This window comes from Panulirus ornatus, chromosome 73 (assembly GCF_036320965.1).
Source record: "Panulirus ornatus isolate Po-2019 chromosome 73, ASM3632096v1, whole genome shotgun sequence".
Classification (NCBI taxonomy): domain Eukaryota; kingdom Metazoa; phylum Arthropoda; class Malacostraca; order Decapoda; family Palinuridae; genus Panulirus; species Panulirus ornatus.
This window is the reverse complement of record NC_092296.1, coordinates 8,093,354-8,115,981: the sequence shown is the minus strand read 5'-3', so window position 1 is coordinate 8,115,981 and position 22,628 is coordinate 8,093,354. Positions and strand designations below refer to the sequence as shown.

The window sequence follows — 22,628 nt, the reverse complement described above, 5'->3', positions numbered from 1 at the left end:
TAACGCTGAGTAATTGTGTCTGAACCATGTAGTTCAAGGGACTGTAGTGTCCACTGTTAATAGGATCATGGTTCCCTACGATAGAATCATGTGATATTAGAATCATATCATTCGTATTTGTGTATTACGGGGATAGAGTTTTATATCTGTACTGCCCTTTTCTCAATCTCGTACCGTATCTCTCCTATATATATATGTGTGTGTAAACACCCTCTCTTCTCAACCTGTTGTACGTGTTAGGATTATGGTGTTCAGTGTTCTCAGTATGAGGAAGGACCATTATGTCAAGTGTGTAGCACTATATGGTAGGATCGTGGTGGCCAATGTTGAAGTCAAGCGAAGGATAACTTTTTCCATAGACTTGTCCTGAGATCATAAGTTACTTATTTGTCCTTTTTTAAGTTATCAATCTTTATGTTAGAATATGTTAAGTGGAACAGACTTCCCCAAAATGACAGGAAGGTTAATAGGAGAGAGGGTCGAGGTACGTATTGTTAGCTAACAGGATAGAAGAGTTACCGTTTGAATTAGGAATTCAAAATGCCCATTAGGTGGGAGGCTACACATTTTTCCTTATTATCGGACCGTGATGTGTAAAGGGAAAAATCGGATGATTTTATTTTTTGTCCCAGTAATGCTGTGATCCTGATGTGGGTTAACCCATGTTGTGTACTTCGTATTCCTGGATTATCTCGCTGGGACAGGGAAAAAAAGAACAACGAAAATGATCTGAATTTTTGACCTTTCAGTAATGTGCGAACTTTGCGTTGTAAAGATTCCCTGTGTGTGTGTAATCTCTCATAATAAGAGCCTCCTGTTCTTCATGTGTCCGAGCATCTTCAGCTCATCCCTCCTCCGCCGTGTATACAACTTTTTAACTCCTTTCTTTTCCCACCCGAATTGTCTCGAATCTCTTGACTCCCTGCGTCGCCTCACTTGGGAATTGTTTTAGTGAACTGCAGATCATAAGCAAGTAACTGAATTGTTAGTGTAAATATTCGAATATGATTAGGTTACTGAAGAAGTTATTAACAGAAGTGTATGGTATGGAAGAAATGAGAACGGGAATTTGGAGTGGATAGAGACATTGAAACATCCTGCATGTTCTCGGTGCCATAGTTGCCTCTAACGAACTTATGTCCTTCTTCTCTTGTCTCCTGCAGAAGGACCCATGGTGAATGGCATTCGGCTAACAGGCGAGGAGCACAAGCTGAGTGACGGCGTCGTGTACATCATCGAGAGCACCCTGCCGGTGCTCGAGGCTTCTGAGAAGGCGTCGCCACCTGCCGAGGAGACGGTGGCTGAGGGCTCCACCCGCCTCCCGCCTCTCACACACAGGTTCGCGACCTTCAAGCCCCGCCGAGGTGGCCGACCCTCATACAACAACGCCCTCCACCGCACGAAGCCGGAGACGCCTGTCGAGGTCACTCTCGAAGTAGATCCTGTTTTCGGTGACGACATCGGCGGGGTCGAGCCGGGTGTCGAGACAGAGTTCGAGGACAAGCCCTCGTCATCGTCCCCAGCACCAAGCCCCTCTTCTGGCTTTTCCGAGTTCGCGGGTTCCTCGCCGCGAACCATCACCGATGACGACTCTTTCCTGTCCTCCTTCCTGCAGTTTCTGGAATCAAACAGCGACTACACGGGCGCTGAGTTCCTCCACCACTTCTTAGACGCCAACATCACACAGAGATTCCGAGAGAGTGAGTGTAAACCCGTTGCATTTCTTCTCCCATAGACTCAGTTCAGCCAATGCGTTCCAACCACAGTGCCTATATTAAGGAGTTAGGCAGTAGTAACACATTTATTTTTGTCATTCAGATTAATTTTTTTACTTATTGTATTTGATTTTCAGTCCAAACGAGAGATTCTAATACGCCTACTACCTCTTGAGTCTGAGATCTCAACCTTTTCTTCTTATCCGTTTTCGTTCTCCCGCGACTCTTGCCTTCTTCCTTCACGTGCCCTTAACCGCTAACCTCACCACCCTTCCCTAGCCGGCAGGTACACGGCGCTGGTGCCTTACGACTCGGCCTTCTACAGCTACTACCCCATCGACTGGGGCTTCAATCCGTTCCTGGTGAGGAACTTCACGCGCGACGTCATGATGAACCACTTCGTAAGGGGCAACATCGCCCTCGAGAACCTGCCGTCGCTGGCCGAACTCACCACCTTGGGCGGGCGTGTCATCAAGTTCATCTGGAAGGGCGGTGAGTACACGCCCGTGTGTGTGTGTGTTGTGGTGACTTGGTCTACCGCTCTTGTCGTGTGTGTGTGTGTGTGTGTGATGTTACGACACTACTGTTGTGTCGTGTTCCTGTGTCCTGTGTTATGTGCATGCTGTTTTGATGACGTGTGTACTGCCCTGGTGACGTGTATACTTGCCAGGTGACGCGTGTGCTGCCCTGGTGACGTGTATACTTGCCAGGTGACGTGCGCACTGGCCTGATGACGTGTGTACTGCCCTGGTGACGTGTATACTGGCCAGGTGACGCGTGTGCTGCCCTGGTGACGTGTATACTTGCCAGGTGACGTGTGCACTGGCCTGATGACGTGTGTGCTGCCCTGGTGACGTGTATACTTGCCAGGTGACGTGTGTACTGCCCTGGTGACGTGTATGCTTGCCAGGTGACGCGTGTGCTGCCCTGGTGACGTGTATACTTGCCAGGTGACGCGTGTGCTGCCCTGGTGACGTGTATACTTGCCAGGTGACGTGCGCACTGGCCTGGTGACGTGTGTACTGCCCTGGTGACGTGTATACTGGCCAGGCGAGGTGTGCGCTGGCCTGATGACGTGTGTGCTGGCCTGATGACATGTGTACTGGCCTAGTGACGTACTGGCCTAGTGACGTTGTACTGGCCTGGTGACAGTGTGCATATTGACTTGTGTATTAGTCTCGTAAAGAATCTTGTTGCATTTGTCTGTACTGATGACGTATGGTAACTGTTCTGATGTTATACAGTTTTCGTCTAGACCAACAGTGTACTGTATTGCACCCGATAAGTTTAATACGTTCAACCATTATTTCAGGGATTGGTGTTGTGTTGCTGCGAATCGCTTGGTTTGCTTGAAATCTGGTGTTACTGAAGATGGTGGATCTGTGCGACCACTTGTGTGGTGCGTACGGTCCTGTGTGTCTTGATCATGTGTCTTGCGTAAGATCTCGCGTAAGATCGGGTGATATTGAAGCTTGATGGTGTTTGGTAATCACTCTAGGTGCGTTAATACCCCCGTCATTACCCACAGTGGTGACCTTGATGATCACTCGCGTGGTGTGATAACAGGTGGAGAGAACTCCCATTGTGTTCCGACGTCACGCGCGTGTGGAGTTCGTCCACAGATGGGTTGGCTCTTGGTTCGGTACCAGCTTCGTCACGAGGCAGGAGACTCTGCAAGGAACAAAATGGTCGAAAAAAAAGAAGTTATGACAAATATAGTAATTTTAATTGTGATAGTCATTGAAATTCTAATCACTTGGGTAAAAAGAAGTCAGGTTCGTAATGAATGCAATTAAAAGACAGTCAGAATTAGACGTACGTGATTAAAAGCGAGAAATCAAAGTTTCAGTTACTTGAGTTAGTGGAAAAATTAGTCACGTGAAAGTGAGTAATATAATCCGTGGAGTACTGGTAGGTGACAGATAATCGTTGTTAATGTCTGATGGTGTCACCAGACTCATCAAGACGACAGGGGCTATGTATATACACCGTGAGAACTTGTACAGTCTTAGAACGACCTCGGCAATCGATAGGCTGGAGAGCCAATTAGGTAGGGTACCCGACTGAACCTGTGGCGAGGACGCGACCCGGGTGTGTGTGTGTGTGTGTGTGTGTGTGTGGCAGGGCTCTATGTACTGAAGCACCGTCACGGATCTGTTGCAGCCTCCACAAGTGGGACGTGGCATGTTCCTCCTCCTTCCTGCAAGTACCTGCCCACAGCCCATCCGCCGGGGCGTCCGTGAACCCTGACCTCACCACCGTTACCAGAACACACACACACACACACACACACACTATTGTTCTCTGCCTACCACACCGAAGTGTTAGGATCAGCTTGGGCAAAGGAGTCACCAATGTAGCATTGTATAGGAATCATGAGGGAGCGGAAGTCTTCCTTTTTTTTCTTCGTCGGCTGTTATGGTTAATGGCGTGGCTAATCGCCGCTGGCGGTGATGTGGTTGAAAAACGCCACCGGATGGCGAAAAGGACGTCATAAGTAGACGTAATTATCTAAACTAATTTAAAGAGATCGCCCAGACGACAAGGAGAGAGAGAGAGAGAGAGAGAGAGAGAGAGAGAGAGAGAGAGAGAGAGAGAGAGAGAGGCCTGGAAAAGTGTGAGTGAATTCCTTTTAATGCGCAGGAGGTAGTCAAGGGTCGGGTGAGGGAAGATGATGTTCAGTCAGTCACCCAGACGCCACCGAGGAGTAAACATACACTGCTCTGCTCCGGGTCGAATGTTGCCCGGGCGCTCTCCTTCAGCGACGCCCACAGACTGTGAAATTCAAGAAAATGGGACACTAATTCAATTTTTGAAGAGTTTCCCCACTTAAAGCCCCCAAACAACATTCTTATTGTTGCTAAACACAACAGATGTCATTAACTTCTTCAAAGTTTGTCCCTTTAAAAAATATCAGACTGGAAAAGGAACTACTTTTGCGTGTGGTGTACGCACTACATACTGTATCTAAACTTTTTAACATTTAGCAGTATTAAAAGCACCTAAATAATGGGTAAGATAGATAGGCGAAGACCCGGAGAGACGATGCACGAGAAGAAAAATAGGTCTAAAATGTTTTCAAACAACATACTCAGGCATAGAAATATTAAACATTCAACAAATGTATGATTAAAGCAAAACTGTTGCCAACACTTTACATATTTTTCAAATTAGTATAAGTTGGCTACAAAAAGATGCTCCAAAAATGTTGTCAAGAATTGTCTTAAGAGTAAATACATTTAAGTGGGACGAAAGAATAAATACATCTAAGTAGGTCAGCTTATTCAGGGTTATATATTGTCGTTTCAACACAGTCGTCTGTAGGCTTCATCAGATAACGAGTGAGATTAATGTTATCTAAGTCTGGAACCTTCACATCCAAGTGTTTCAACTTCCTTGAATATTCAACATATTACTTGACACTTGAGTCGGGATTAGAATTATATTTTATCACCAAAATCTTTCCAGAGACGAATGAATCATTGTTATTGTTTGGACACTCAGGAAAACTACAGAGTCTCGAAACTGGTTTGTAAGATTACATCAACAAATATGTACGGAAATGCGCAAACAGTTGAAGATATTGCTTTTTTTTTTCCCCTCGAAAGTTTACTTAAGTGTCACCATATGAAGAAAAAAAGAAAACGGGAAGCGGCAAGGTTAGGACTTTAGCAGGGATGGACTTTTTTTTTTATTATCGTCGCTCCTTTCACAAACCAGTTTGCGGATAAGTTGCCCACTTTGTGGAGTCATAGAGAAGGTCAAGAGACGTTTTAAGAGAAGGTTGAATTGCTCAAGAACTCATCGTGTTAAGGAACATACAGTAATAATGAGAACAAAACACATCGCTCTGCTTCAGCAGTTAGAAATACTGCTTTAACGAGCAATGCCATGGCCACTTCCACTACTAACCACGTAACCAAAACCATAAGTAGGACTGGTACTATTACCACTGTCACAACTAGCAGTACTTACCACCACTATTACTACGAATATTGCGCTGACAAGGCTACAACTAGCACTGCTAGTTACCGTCACTACCACAATGCTACAACTAGCACTGCTAGTTACTGTCTCTACCATAATGCTACAACTAGCACTGCAAGTTACCGTCACTACCACAATGCTACAACTAGCACTGCTAGTTACCGTCACTACCACAATGCTACAACTAGCACTGCTAGCTACCGTCACTACCAGAGCTCAATCACAAGTTTAGAGCAATTTAGTTACCACTACTAGTGCTAGTCTACTGCCACAACTAGTAGTGCTCCCACTTCTCCAACCGGCAGAGTAAAGCACCGTAATTCCCTACATCTTTAAAATATAGGATCATAAACTCATCTGTACACAATTAAACCTCAAATCAGAAGACCTTTGAGATATCTTTTGATTTGTTTTAGATATATACAGATACGTCGGTTCCACTATTTTGAAATCACTTTAACGGCTCTTTAGAGGCGATAGGAACCAGACATTTGGTGGGTGGTTTGCATGGATGGGGTGGCAAGGATTCCTTTGTTGATTTGGTTTTGCAAACTCACTCCTTAAGACGTTACTCACTTCAACGCTAGACTTTATCCCCACTTGACCTTGTTGCTGTGGCCCCTCAGTTGTATTTCCGCAGAGGGATTAGTATTTACTCGTGTGTGTGTGTGTGTGTGTGTATAGCTTTGTTGTGGCTACAGAGGCAGAGAGAGATGAGTCAGGAGGGACTGGGGAAAGGTGGTAACACTGGCTCTCAGACAAACGAACCCCACGCGCCAAAAAAAAAAAAAAAAAGAGAGACATTGTCAGAGGCTTGCAGCAGTCGCCATTCATACAGGTCAAGGCTAAAAACACCGCATAAGAATGGCGGTTGAATTGTCGACAGTGGCGTCGCCCTATGATTAGCGAGTCGGCGTGAGCGTTGGTTTTCAGTTGTGTCTCCCAGCGCGGCGCGGCGTCACAATCCAGCGCCTTGGCGGCGGACGGGAGGGGCTGAGCCAGCAGCAACAGCAGCGACCGACCTCCTCCCTCCCCAAATGGGTGGACACCACCCCGTTGCCTAGCGGAGGCTAATATTTCGGCGGAAGACTTTCTACTCGCGCCGTGTAATTTTACGAAGGCGTAAGTTCAAAGCTGAGAGGGAGTGAAAGGCGGGAACATCCATTCCCCCACCCCTTCCTCTCCTGTGTAATACATTAGACAAAATAGCGTAAAATGCTTCTTCCTACGGAGGCATATTAGGGTTAATTTGCCCTTCGTAAGAGTCTCTGGATATTTACTTATATATATATATATATATATATATATATATATATATATATATATATATATATATATATATATATATATATATATATATATATATATGCCAGACCCAACCTGTTTGAGGATATACTGCGAGTGAAAGGGTCAGTCTTGGCGAGACTACATACATAATCGTCAGTTGACGAGAGTACAGAGACATTGCAGAACTTGATTCCGGGGAGTCGTCCATGCCGACTGCAGGTAGCATAGTCTTGGTGCTGCAGGAGTCCCCTGTATAGGGTGTCCCGGTTATAGCCCCAGAACTTCTTTCTGAAAGTTGTCCTGTGGATATTTTATTATACTTTGTCGCTGTCTCCCGCGTTAGCGAGGTAGCGCAAGGAAACAGACGAAAGAATGGTCCAACCCAACCTACCGACATACACATGTATATACATACATACACGTCCACACACGCACATATACATACCAATACATTTTAACGTTTACATATATATACATAAACAGACATATACATATATAGACATGCACATAATTCATACTTGCTGCCTTTATTCATTCCCGTCGCCAACCCGCCACACATGAAATAGCATCCCCCACCCCCGCGAGGTAGCGCTAGGAAAGGACAAAAGGCCACATTCGTTCACACTCAGTCTGTAGCTGTCATGTGTTATATATATATATATATATATATATATATATATATATATATATATATATATATATAATTGGGATGGTATTACAGGACTCTGCCTGAAAGATGACACATCTCGAGAGGACATTTTTTTTTTGCGATCCTTTTTTTTATCTTGTCAAAGCACAATTCCCACAAAGGTTAGAGTCCTTCATTTCTCCCTTAGTTCCTGGTAGTGGCCCAGCCTTGGGGGCGCTAGCAGGAGCCCTTGGGTAGGGTTTTCCCCTGAAGCAGTTATATACAAATATTATACACATTTGGGGATGGTCTGCTGACGTAAAGGATAAACTCCATTGGAAAGTTAGAATTGCATTATTGTGTTGAAGCAAACGTAACCTTTACCCATGTTTCTTGCCATGGATGGCCGCTGGATAGCCAGATGATGTGTGCTCGTCATTTGATACCCTCTTGAGCACGACGGAACGACCTGTGAGCACGACGATACGACCCTTGAGCACGACGATACGACCCTTGAGCACGACGGAACGACCTGTGAGCACGACGATACGACCCTTGAGCACGACGGGACGACCTGTGAGCACGACGATACGACCCTTGAGCACGACGGAACGACCTGTGAGCACGACGATACGACCCTTGAGCACGACGGGACGACCTGTGAGCACGACGATACGACCCTTGAGCACGACGGAACGACCTGTGAGCACGACGATACGACCCTTGAGCACGACGATACGACCCTTGAGCACGACAGGACGACCTGTGAGCACGACGATACGACCCTTGAGCACGACGGGACGACCTGTGAGCACGACGATACGACCCTTGAGCACGACGGAACGACCTGTGAGCACGACGACACGACCCTTGAGCACGACAGGACGACCTGTGAGCACAACGGAGGTATCCACATGCACGACGGTACACGACCATTGTTCGTGTTATGGCCTGACCTTTATCCAGACCCTTTTGGGTTAGGCCATAGGCCAGGTTATCCTTCGTATGGAATGTATATGATAACTTTCAACTGGCTCTGTCAAGATAAAGTGGTGGTCATTAGTTTAGCTGCGCGATTGGGGATTTTGTACGATCGACGGAGAGGCTCTTCTAGTCGATCAATGCTCGTGCGTTTGACGGACCGACGTCGTGCGAAACGGATGAGTCAGCAACATCTCTTCTTGGAATAGTTAGTTCGTTAAGCTTTGAAAGGTAATCTGGTGTTGCGAGTGTTTATTTTTTTTCTTACTTTTAATGGTTAAAAAACTAGAAAGAAAATAACTTGTTTGCTAGATTTTCAAATGTTTTGATGTGATTGTTAATCCTGTTCTTGCTCGAACTTCGAATGGAAACTTGGTTCTTATGATAATTGGCCCCTTGAAGTTGCTTGGCACTTTCCTCACCCTAGTAGCCTCAGTAATTAGCCCGTAAGGTTGCTTTGGCGCCTGCCCTACCCAGGTAATCTAAGGTAATCGACAGCGGAAAGGTATTACCGAACACCTAGAGCGCAGTGGACTTGTGCCTTTTAGGTACAGTAGTACCTTTAAGGTAATTAATTACCTGTCATACCATTAGCTCAGTGAAGTAGCGACTCGTGTTTATCATGTAAGACCCACTTGCGAGGTGAATTAATACCTTTGAGATACGTACTTGTTAAGCACTGGTTGCGCAGTTAACGACCCTTTAAAGGTTATTAATTGCCTGGTTGGTACCAGTGGTGCTGCAATCTAGGCCGTTTAACATTGTTTATCACGTACTAACCGAATACCAGTAGTGCAGGAGACGGGAGCTGATCATCACCTGTAGGGTTATGTGTATTCTGATACCGCAACAAGCGCTTTAAGCCACTTTTTTTCTTAAACAGATGTGCGTTTCACATCTAACACCTGCGACACATCACACTAGTCGTCACTGTTGAAGATGCATGATAACAGTATCCAGGTGGTCTCCCCCGCAGTACAGATTGGACCCGCCCGTCTAACCGAAGCTGCTCACTTTACCTTCTCCTGTGTTGTAACCCATTGCTCGCCTCCTATGAGATTATGTCATCTATTTCCTTGTTACTTTTGCTTACATCTGATGGCTGTGAACTTTGTCGTAAAGTTGCCCTGAGTTGTCTTACGACGAAACTATTGAGTAATGATTCAAATAGTTTGAGAATGGAGACGAGATTGTTTTAAACTCTCACTGGCTCCTTGTTCCTGCCCCTACCATTAATCCCCCCCACCCCTGCCTTCTGTCACCCTCCCTCCCTCCCCATCCCGTACGAACAGCTGCTAATGGACTCCCCCCTTCCCTCTTCCTTCAGGTCAGAGGTCGCAGACTTCATTTTGTTGGAGCTGTAGATTGTCTCACAAGCAGTTATTGTGTGAAGGGGTAGCCGCCCATCCTCTCCATTCTTTGCCTCTATCCTTCATTCATGTAATCTACCGATTGTCTCTTCATGGTACAGAGCGTAAAGAAAACTATACACTCATTCGACGACGAAGCGAACACTGGGATGAATGCGTTTGTGTTCCTCTCGGTCGTCCTGTGGAGCGAAAGCCTCTCTCCAACCTCCCGTGGTCCACACTTCCTTCCATACCCCAGTGTTACATGCTGGCTTTTTTTTTTTTTATTTGTAACAAGTTCCGTAAAGGGCAGAGGGCTGTGACCCCCCGCAAGCTATGGCCAGGCTTGTGCCATAGCGCAGCATTTGTGTGACTGTGCAGCAGTTTGGAGAAAACAGAAGTGAACGTCCATGTTGATCACCTAAAGGAAGTCGGTCAAGTGCTGGTTTAATCAACTCTTATGACACCGGCCGCTTGCCTTATGTTCTCGAACAGTTGAAGGCACTTTATGAAATCGAACATTCCTGAAAAAAAAAAAAGAATCGTGGAAATATGAACGTTTGGAGAGGAGGTGTTAGCTAAGAGAAGCCAGCCTAAATGTGTGTAATGACGTACACTCCAGGGGCCCAGTCTTCATCCTTTCATATTTTTCTCTCCTTTTCCATAGCTTCATCATGTTATGTACTGCAGGAGTCCTTCACACACACACACACACACACACACACACACACACACACACACATATATATATATATATATATATATATATATATATATATTTTTTCATACTATTCGCCATTTCCCGCATTAGCGACGTAGCGCTAAGAACAGAGGACTGGGCCTTTGAGGGAATATCCTCACCTGGCCCCCTTCTCTGTTCCTTCTTTTGGAAAAAAAAAAAAAAAAATATATATATATATATATATATATATATATATATATGGAAGTGCGCGTTCATATGCACTATATTCGTGTTTATATATATATATATATATATATATATATATATATATATATATATATATATATATATATATATATATCCTTTCGTTGATGGTTAGCAATTTCGAAGAACTGTTCACTATCGAGTTTTTCTTTAACTCAAATTAAAGACTACGGGTGTTGAGACTGAAGAATTTAGATCCATAATTTTGCCAGTCTCATTAAATGTATAATGATACCGTATTCATATTTGACCTTAGCGCTCGTTTGCCACTTCCTGAAACGGTTTGGCAGGGTTGGAGGCTGAGGTTTTCCGTAAGTGAATATAGAAGGGAGTTGCTAAGCCAGATGGGGGTGGTGTTCAGGAGCGACCCGCCTGGTGTGTCTACAGGTTGACCAGTCACGGTCGGATGTGGGTAACTTTGCCGTGCGTGGTGACGCCGTCACTCTCCCGGGTCTGTGTTACAACGCAGCGAGCGTTACATTTAGAAGCCAACTTCCTGGTAAAATAGTCGAGTTGACTCGAAGCGCACCGACCGTATTGAAACGAATGAATATGGAAATGTCTGTAAGACCATGTGTTTCATCATTGAAATGATCGTCCCGATGCACTTTTCTTATTTTGATAATCCCAGAGAAGGATATGCGCCAGCCTCTGTTTACCCTTTCACGGAAGACATCGTTCCATCAGTGGCTTTAAGATGTAAATGGTCGATATGTTCATTGTCATACTATTAAGAAAATTGATAACTGACGTAAGAAAACGAAAACATTTAATGAGCCGCATTATATAACCAGGTTAAGTGATGTAGGTGTGGTTGGTTTAGGCTTAAAGGCTCGACCAGACACCTAGAATGTTTGGTTTTTAAGTTTGTCAAGAGTTTAGGATAATTCTAAGAGCACATACACTCTCATGTTTGTTTTTTTTAAGTTTCTCAAGTGTTTAGGATAATTCTAAGAGCACATACACTCTCATGTTTAATTTTTTTTAAGTTTTTCAAGTGTTTAGGATAATTCTAAGAACACATACACTCATGTTTGTTTTTTTAAGTTTTTCAAGTGTTTAGGATAATTCTTAAGAACGCATACACTCTCATGTTTGTTTTTTTTAAGTTTCTCAAGTGTTTAGGATAATTCTAAGAGCACATACACTCTCATGTTTGTTTTTTTTAAGTTTCTCAAGTGTTTAGGATAATTCTAAGAGCACATACACTCTCATGTTTGTTTTTTTTAAGTTTTTGAAGTGTTTAGGATAATTCTAAGAACACATACACTCTCGCTATGTATAATAGGACCCCTGAGCGATCATGATAACCTGTTAAATGTTGTTAGTAAAAGGACCGATGGATTATGACAGAGTACCCCAGCACCGGAGAGGGACTAGGCTAAACATTGGCGGTACTCGCAACATTTGTAACCCAGTTTACGGATTTTTTCCCCCTCGATCACAGTCCTCATAAGGACACCAATAGTGCTGCCCAATGAAAGCCTTCATAAGTATCAGACAAAGAGCTAAACCACAGTGTATACATATATATTTGGAGCAACGTAGTACTAAGCTAGCAGTTTACGCTAGTAAACGGGGTATAACTTTAGCACCGACATTATTTTCACGCTAGTAAAGATATGGTCAGTGTTCCTAATCATTCTAACTGCCGTACGAGAGACTGGAGGAGGTACAGTCAGGTGTGAGCGTGGAGGCGGGACTGCTGCTGCTGCTGCTGGCGGACCTGGAGTGTGCAAGGCTAACCAGTGGTGGTGGCCTGGCCTGGCCTCTCTTGTGCTAGCCGGCCGGCCGGTGTGATGGTGGTGGTGGTGTGTGGATCTCTTTCACTTGTTATATTTTACAGCAAGTGACCTTCCTCTCACCCCGGCACATTGAGAGTCCTAGGCCTTGTTTACAAGAGGGAATGGCAGTCCCCCCCATAGATAGCTAATAGACGTGTGTTGTGATGAAAATAAATGCCATTATTATTATTATTATTATTATTATTATACTTTTCATATGACATATCTGGCTTACTGTCGGTGTAGAGCTATCGATAACAATTTGATACAACCTGACTGGCCTTTTCCTTTTACCGATATGGTGTGTTTCAATTTACCCCATGTGGAAAGAATTCCTGATTTGTGTAGTAAACCTTGGTAGCTGACAGCAAGGCTTGAGGTGTGTGTGTGTTTATTGTGATGTTGATATAAGCACCGTGATTTCAGACTTGAGTCAGACATATTAATCATTTTTTTTTTTTACATAGGAATTCAAACAGTAGACGGTATCAGAAACTCACAGAATAGTGTGGTAGAAGTTAGAAGTCTTACATGTGATTCAAATAGGTCTTGAATATATTCTTGATATCTGATATATTCGCCAGTGTTGACGTTGTCAGCTGACTCGCGTAATGATACCGTTAGCATAACGTTATTAAACTCGACCTTATGATATCGGCCGGACGTAAGGGCTCCGCCCCTTAGAATATCTCTTAGGCAGAGGGCTTGACCTTTAGGATATATCGTCAGAAGTGAACGTGAGGACCTGACCTTTAGTAATACATCCACAGTAACAATACAAGCATAAAGTTCGTATCGCAATTGTGTTCTGTAACTCCATAACTTAGATGTGCTGATAACAGTTGTATTGACGGTAGGGTGGGCTGCCAATATTTGAGGGTAAAGATTGCGTCATCAGTGTGACTGTCACTTGAGGTGTGTGTGTGTGTGTGTGTTCTGCCGTTACTAGCAAGTGATCCCGCTCTCGCCTCACGTCCTGCTTCACCCAGGGTAAGCTTATCCTCGCCGCTGTGGGTGTCTTATCGTTAAACTACCCTTGTAGTCATGTCCACCCATGTTGTGGTTGTTGTTTTGTTGAGTTTTTGTGGTGGGGGGCTCGTTACACGTATGAATGAATCGTTATTATTAATGTCTCGTTATCCACCCTCGTTTGAGCAAGTTGCTTCTGCTGTTCAACTTGTGCCGGCTGTATTTTTGTCATTATGTTGTTCATATTTATGTCCATTTCGTCGTCCATAAAGCCGTTATTTAGTTATCCTTCCCTTAATTCTGCGTTTCATTACCATAAGCCGTCATCTAGTTATCCCTCCCTGTTTTGCTTGTTCCAAGTTGTCACACTGTACAGCCAGGGGGAAAGCCCCTTCTCTCCCTCAACACCCACCACAGCTGTAGACACATGGCCGGCCAGGTAAGCTTGGATAAATGACCGCCAGGCCCACTGGCTGACTGGCTATCCGGCCGGTTGGTATCTCTCTCGCATTAGCAAGTCCATAATGAACCAGATGGCCGGCCAGAAAATGTTATAATTTATTTAGTTTTATGAGGAGGTGGTGTAGCAGTACCACCTCTCTCTCTCTCTCTCTCTCTCTCTCTCTCTCTCTCTCTCTCTCTCTCTCTCTCTATATGATGTGTGTGTGTGTGTGTCTGTACTTCATGTGTTTAGTTTCACTTAGTTTTGTAATATAAAGAATTATATGTGGTTGCCTGACAGCTTCAAAGTATATATATATGACGTGGAAAGGCCTGAAAAGAAATTTCGTCGTGGAAACTGAACACGAGTAGATTCTGTCGTGAAATGCATCGTGTCTTATTAAATGATAGTAAATGATAGGAAGTATTGGGTTTCCAGGAAGTATTGGGTTTCCCTAGGTCACAGAATCCACAGTGGTAAAGACAAAATAAGGAAATAGAGTAGACATCTTGCCACTCAGTTTTCAGTTTAGGGAAAACCTTACACTGCTGGTTGGAACCACCTTATGTGACACAAGACTCTATTTGATGTGGGCTGACGGCGGTGACCTATGTCTCCCACTACCACCTGTGACCTGCCTCAGCTGGTGGTCGTGATGGACCAGAGAGGGTTGAACTGTGGTATTCGCTCCACCACTAGACCTGACCTGACCTGGCAGGTTGCTGAGGGAGGTTAGGGTGACTTCTAGCTTCACTTGTGATTTGTCCTCACCTTTGGTGTGTCCCACCTGGTGTTGGAGGCCGGATGACCTGTGGCCACAACCTGTGACCCGTCCCAGCTGGTGCTGAAAGCCTTGGCAAAAAAATGCAGCTACCACGCATGATGGCTTGAAGCTGGTGGTGCTATGGAGACTGGTAACCTCTGGCCTCCACCTGTGATCCCATCCAGCTGGTACTGTGGAGACCACGGTAACCCCTGGTCTCCACCTGTAATCCCATCCAGCTGGTACTGTGGAGACCACGGTAACCTCTGGCCTCCACCTGTGATCCCATCCAGCTAGTGCTGTGGAGACCACGGTAACCTCTGGCCTCCACCTGTGATCCCATCCAGCTAGTGCTGTGGAGACCACGGTAACCTCTGGCCTCCACCTGTGATCCCATCCAGCTGGTGCTGTGGAGACCACGGTAACCTCTGGCCTCCACCTGTGATCCCATCCAGCTGGTGCTGTGGAGACCACGGTAACCTCTGGCCTCCAGCACTCGCCGTTGCACTACTAAATCGAGAATTGAATTATGCTCGACCGGTTCTCCTCCCGTGCTGTCCATGTGTTCCTCACCTCCTCTCTATATTAACACCAAATCGAATTGTTCGTATGATTTTTGGATATTATTTGTTCGCAGAATAATACATTCTGGATAGATAATTATACACTCGGTTAGACTTGTCCCAGCCTAACTGTAAACGCCATCAATACTTTTTTTAGTTTGCTTTTGTTTGTTTGTTCATGAGGCTATTTATTCAATGTATTCGTCCATGTAGATATTTTGGTCCAGGTGACGACCCCCCCTTTTCGTTACGCCTCATACCCTTTGTGGATTCGCAGAACAGTAAGAGGTGGAGAATGAATGAGTCTGGTATCCTAGTATTAAGTCTTGCTTTGTGGGTCGTGAACATGTGGTCCAGCGGCGGCAAGCCTTCTAACCATCGTAGGGAAAAAGAGAAAAAGAAAAATTGAGAGTTGAGTTCATGTCGAGAACGCTCACAGAAAACGGAAACATCTTACAGCTAATTTGAATTTAAATTTCAACGAAGTATCGGGGAAAAATAGTGTTGTGTTCTGCACACACTGGAAAATACAGTGATTTTTAATCCTGCTACCTTAAATGAGCCTCATCATAATTAAGTACAATAATGGCATTGATCTAACTAGGCAAGAATGGTTGGTATAGTACCTATCATCTGCTTGGGCCAAAATGTGTTTACATTTTTCTGTCGTTTGCGTATCTTGGGAAGAAAGAAGTGAACGTCAGTAGAGCTTTGCTTGCAATTAACTCTACACTTAAAAAAAAAAAAGTATGTATCACTTACTGTTATGATTGCCCCGGGATTGCTGAAGACAAGAGTTAATGAGCGTGTCTTGAGTGTGGACCTGAGAGACAGGTTTTAGGTGATGCAGAATGTGGGATTCTTCCTTTGAGATTTCTTGGGTATGAGGTGATCAAGAGGTTGCGAAGAACAGAAGACAAGCAAGAGAGGGTCATTGTATACAGTGTTTGGAGAGATGCCAGCCAAGCCTAACCCTTTCAGCCTCTGATTCACCCTTGCAAGTCACTGTGTTTAAAAGTTCTTTCATAAGTAGGTCAGCGATTATTATAAACTGATGTAGGATATTGAACGGTCGTCATAGAATGAGTTAAAGTACAGGTGCTGGTTTTGCATCACGACCTGCAGGCTGCAACAGCCATCATTAGAGTGCTGGCTGCTCGTCTCATTATCATAAGCCCAGGAGTGCAATAGTACGAATCTTGGATATGTATATTGGTGTCGTCTTTGAATATAACTTTGATGTCATTGTAAGTGACATATATATATATATATATATATATATATATATATATATATATATATATATATATATATATATATATATATATCCCTGGGGATAGGGGAGAAAGAATACTTCCCACGTATTCCCTGCGTGTCGTAGAAGGCGACTAAAAGGGAAGGGAGCGGGGGGCTGGAAATCCTCCCCCCTTTTTTTTTTCCCAAAGAAGGAACAGAGAAGGGGGCCAGAAGAGGATATTCCCTCAAAGGCCCAGTCCTCTGTTCTTAACGCTACCTCGCTAATGCGGGAAATGGCGAATAGTATGAAAGAAAAAAGAATATATATATATATATATATATATATATATATATATATATATATATATATATATATATATATATATATATATATATTATCCCTGGGGATAGGGGAGAAAGAATACTTCCCACGTATTCCCTGCGTGTCGTAGAAGGCGACTAAAAGGGGAGGGAGCGGGGGGCTGGAAATCCTCCCCTCTCACTTTTTTTTTTTTTTTTAATTTTCCAAAAGAGGGAACAGAGAAGGGGCCCAGGTGAGGATATTCCCTCAAGGGCCCAGTCCTCTGTTCTCAACGCTACCTCGCTAATGCGGGAAATGGCGAATAGTATGAAAGAAAGATATATATATATATATATATATATATATATATATATATATATATATATATATATATATATATATATATATATATATATATATTTCTTTCATACTATTCGCCATTTCCCGCATTAGCGAGGTAGCGTTAAGAACAGAGGACTGGGCCTTAGAGGGAATATCCTCACCTGACCCCCTTCTCTGTTCCTTCTTTTGGAAAATTAAAAAAAAAACGAGAGGGGAGGATTTCCAGCCACCCGCTCCCTCCCCTTTTAGTCGCCTTCTACGACACGCAGGGAATACGTGGGAAGTATATATATATATATATATATATATATATATATATATATATATATATTTTTTTTTTTTTTTTTTTTTTTTTATACTTTGTCGCTGTCTCCCGCGTTTGCGAGGTAGCGCAAGGAAACAGACGAAAGAAATGGCCCAACCCCCCCCCCCCATACACATGTACATACGTCCACACACGCAAATATACATACCTACACAGCTTTCCATGGTTTACCCCAGACGCTTCACATGCCTTGATTCAATCCACTGACAGCACGTCAACCCCTGTATACCACATCGCTCCAATTCACTCTATTCCTTGCCCTCCTTTCACCCTCCTGCATGTTCAGGCCCCGATCACACAAAATCTTTTTCACTCCATCTTTCCACCTCCAATTTGGTCTCCCTCTTCTCCTCGTTCCCTCCACCTCTGACACATATATCCTCTTGGTCAATCTTTCCTCACTCATTCTCTCCATGTGCCCAAACCATTTCAAAACACCCTCTTCTGCTCTCTCAACCACGCTCTTTTTATTTCCACACATCTCTCTTACCCTTACGTTACTCACTCGCTCAAACCACCTCACACCACACATTGTCCTCAAACATCTCATTTCCAGCACATCCATCCTCCTGCGCACATCTCTATCCACAGCCCACGCCTCGCAACCATACAACATTGTTGGAACCACTATTCCTTCAAACATACCCACTTTTGCTTTCCGAGATAATGTTCTCGACTTCCACACATTTTTCAAGGCTCCCAAAATTTTCGCCCCCTCCCCCACCCTATGATCCACTTCCGCTTCCATGGTTCCATCCGCTGACAGATCCACTCCCAGATATCTAAAACACTTCACTTCCTCCAGTTTTTCTCCATTCAAACTCACCTCCCAATTGACTTGACCCTCACCCCTACTGTACCTAATAACCTTGCTCTTATTCACATTTACTCTTAACTTTCTTCTTCCACACACTTTACCAAACTCAGTCACCAGCTTCTGCAGTTTCTCACATGAATCAGCCACCAGCGCTGTATCATCAGCGAACAACAACTGACTCACTTCCCAAGCTCTCTCATCCCCAACAGACTTCATACTTGCCCCTCTTTCCAGGACTCTTGCATTTACCTCCCTAACAACCCCATCCATAAACAAATTAAACAACCATGGAGACATCACACACCCCTGCCGCAAACCTACATTCACTGAGAACCAATCACTTTCCTCTCTTCCTACACGTACACATGCCTTACATCCTCGATAAAAACTTTTCACTGCTTCTAACAACTTGCCTCCCACACCATATATTCTTAATACCTTCCACAGAGCATCTCTATCAACTCTATCATATGCCTTCTCCAGATCCATAAATGCTACATACAAATCCATTTGCTTTTCTAAGTATTTCTCACATACATTCTTCAAAGCAAACACCTGATCCACACATCCTCTACCACTTCTGAAACCGCACTGCTCTTCCCCAATCTGATGCTCTGTACATGCCTTCACCCTCTCAATCAATACCCTCCCATATAATTTACCAGGAATACTCAACAAACTTATACCTCTGTAATTTGAGCACTCACTCTTATCCCCTTTGCCTTTGTACAATGGCACTATGCACGCATTCCGCCAATCCTCAGGCACCTCACCATGAGTCATACATACATTAAATAACCTTACCAACCAGTCAACAATACAGTCACCCCCCTTTTTAATAAATTCCACTGCAATACCATCCAAACCTGCTGCCTTGCCGGCTTTCATCTTCCGCAAAGCTTTTACTACCTCTTCTCTGTTTACCAAATCATTTTCCCTAACCCTCTCACTTTGCACACCACCTCGACCAAAACACCCTATATCTGCCACTCTGTCATCAGACACATTCAACAAACCTTCAAAATACTCATTCCATCTCCTTCTCACATCACCGCTACTTGTTATCACCTCCCCATTTACGCCCTTCACTGAAGTTCCCATTTGCTCCCTTGTCTTACGCACCCTATTTACCTCCTTCCAGAACATCTTTTTATTCTCCCTAAAATTTACTGATAGTCTCTCACCCCAACTCTCATTTGCCCTTTTTTTCACCTCTTGCACCTTTCTCTTGACCTCCTGTCTCTTTCTTTTATACTTCTCCCACTCAATTGCATTTTTTCCCTGCAAAAATCGTCCAAATGCCTCTCTCTTCTCTTTCACTAATACTCTTACTTCTTCATCCCACCACTCACTACCCTTTCTAAACAGCCCACCTCCCACTCTTCTCATGCCACAAGCATCTTTTGCGCAATCCATCACTGATTCCCTAAATACATCCCATTCCTCCCCCACTCCCCTTACTTCCATTGTTCTCACCTTTTTCCATTCTGTACACAGTCTCTCCTGGTACTTCCCCACACAGGTCTCCTTCCCAAGCTCACTCACTCTCACCACCTTCTTCACCCCAACATTCACTCCTCTTTTCTGAAAACCCATACTAATCTTCACCTTAGCCTCCACAAGATAATGATCAGACATCCCTCCAGTTGCACCTCTCAGCACATTAACATCCAAAAGTCTCTCTTTCGCACGCCTGTCAATTAACACGTAATCCAATAACGCTCTCTGGCCATCTCTCCTACTTACATAAGTATACTTATGTATATCTCGCTTTTTAAACCAGGTATTCCCAATCATCAGTCCTTTTTCAGCACATAAATCTACAAGCTCTTCACCAGTTTTCATGCATGGTGTTTTTTTTGACAAGAAAATAGTGAAGTTGGAGAAAAATGTAGCTTAGACATTGAAGCTTATTGATACAGTGGTGAAATTGATGAGAACTGCTATTGACGTTTGTGTGAATAAATTGTACATTTCCTTTTCCATAGCCAGAGGTTGAACCATTATGTGACATTCTTTTTTTTCATTCATTTCAATCTAAAAGTTTGTTTTCTAAATTGTTTCTTACATTTTTCATATGTATATATATGTATGTGTGTGTGTGTGTGTGTGTATGTGCGTATGTGTGTGTATGTGTGTGTGTGTGTATATGTATATATATATGTATATTATCCCTGGGGATAGGGGTGAAAGAATACTTCCCACGTATTCCTCGCGTGTCGTAGAAAGCGACTAGAGGGGACGGGAGCGGGGGGCCGGAAATCCTCCCCTCCTTGTATTAACTTTCTAAAATGGGAAACAGAAGAAGGAGTCACGCGGGGAGTGATCATCCTCCTCGAAGGCTCAGAGTGGGGTGCCTAAATGTGTGTGGATGTAACCAAGATGTGAAAAAAGGAGAGATAGGTAGTATGTTTGAGGAAAGGAACCTGGATGTTTTGGCTCTGAGTGAAACGAAGCTCAAGGGTAAAGGGGAAGAGTGGTTTGGAAATGTCTGGGGAGTGAAGTCAGGGGTTAGTGAGAGGACAAGAGCAAGGGAAGGAGTAGCAATACTCCTGAAACAGGAGTTGTGGGAGTATGTGATAGAATGTAAGAAAGTAAATTCTCGATTAATATGGGTAAAATTGAAAGTTGATGGAGAGAGGTGGGTGATTATTGGTGCATATGCACCTGGGCATGAGAAGAAAGATCATGAGAGGCAAGTGTTTTGGGAGCAGCTGAATGAGTGTGTTAGCGGTTTTTGATGCACGAGACCGGGTTATAGTGATGGGTGATTTGAATGCAAAGGTGAGTAATGTGGCAGTTGAGGGAATAATTGGTATGCATGGGGTGTTCAGTGTTGTAAATGGAAATGGTGAAGATATATATATATATATATATATATATATATATATATATATATATATATATATATATATATATATATATTATGTATGTATTGAATTTGTATTCAGAACTAACCCTTGATCCTACCCACGGTCCTTTTAGATTTAAGAACTAGTATTTCTTAATTTAAAAAATTGTGTGTATCAGAGATTCCATGTACCATAACCGAAGCACGGGCCCGCATGGATTCGAATCCTGTTCGCGGCATTTGGCCCGTAATTTTCTAAGTTGTTTATCCTTCCCTCGGGGATTTGGTCAATAAATTGGATATCTATGGATAGTTTGATTAATTGAATAGCCTTGATTAGACCATTCAGTTTCTTAATGTAGCCTCAGTGTGTCAGGAAAAGAAATGCTTGAAAATCAGTTTGTTTTCGTTATTGAACTGCTGAGTGTAACTAGATTTTGGAGCTCAACTGGTTTTATTTTCATATTTTACAGTCAAAATATTATATTAGCCATTACTGAAATAGATAAAATATTCAACCCCGTAGTCGTACATCATAATTACTGATACATGAAAGAGCGCAGTGTCTGGCTTATTTTCTTTCATTTGATTTTCACCATAAATAATAATGCGATATTTTTTTTATCCCTGTATGAAATATGACGGTAAAATACGAAGGTCAAAATTTGGTCGAGTCCACGGTGATAATGACGTGTCTAGATAAAAGTCCAAACGAAGATACTGTAAACAACAAAAAAAAGCCAGGTTCATAGTTTGATAAGGTAAACGAGAGTATTGTCGTTCGTTATATAACCATTCATGATAAATAGGCCCCATAATGATCTATCCACGGAACGCCCGACGGCTAAACTAATTCATACTCTCATTTGACTGATAATGACGTGTCTAGTTAAAGGTCCAAACGAAGATACTGTAAACAAAAACAAAAAAGCCAGGTTCATAGTTTGATAAGGTAAATGAGAGTATTGTCGTTAGTTATATAATCATTCATGATAAATAGGCCCCATAATGATCTATCCACGGAACTCCCGACGGCTAAACTAATTCATACTCTCATTTGACTGATTTCCTCCTCCTCCCTCAACCTCGGCCCGCCGGCCGCCGGTCTTGGCAGTCGTCAAAATGACAGCCGGTCGCCAGGTCACGTCAACTGGACAACCCTCCTCTTCGCCGGTCCACAGGCCTCGTTACTTTATATGCAGTGGTGTGGTTCAGTAGGTATGTCCCCTTGACAACCTCGCAAGTCCAGTAGGCGGCTTTCCAAGGTCGACTTGCCTTCGGAGAGCAGCGAAATGACGGTAAGAATTGCCTTCGCCGTCAGCCTTGTCCCAGAGAACCATGT

General features: G+C 43.6%; 1 protein-coding gene across 1 annotated transcript in view; it reads left to right on the top strand.

Moving 5' to 3' along the window:
* LOC139748294 (uncharacterized) overlaps positions 1–22,628 on the top strand; it is a 136,984-nt gene that overhangs the window by 82,985 nt on the left and 31,371 nt on the right. Inside the window, exons 3-4 of the mRNA XM_071661281.1 lie at positions 1,164–1,700; positions 1,995–2,207. Of these exons, the coding sequence (XP_071517382.1) occupies positions 1,164–1,700; positions 1,995–2,207 (750 nt within the window). The remainder of the gene's footprint in view (positions 1–1,163; positions 1,701–1,994; positions 2,208–22,628) is intronic.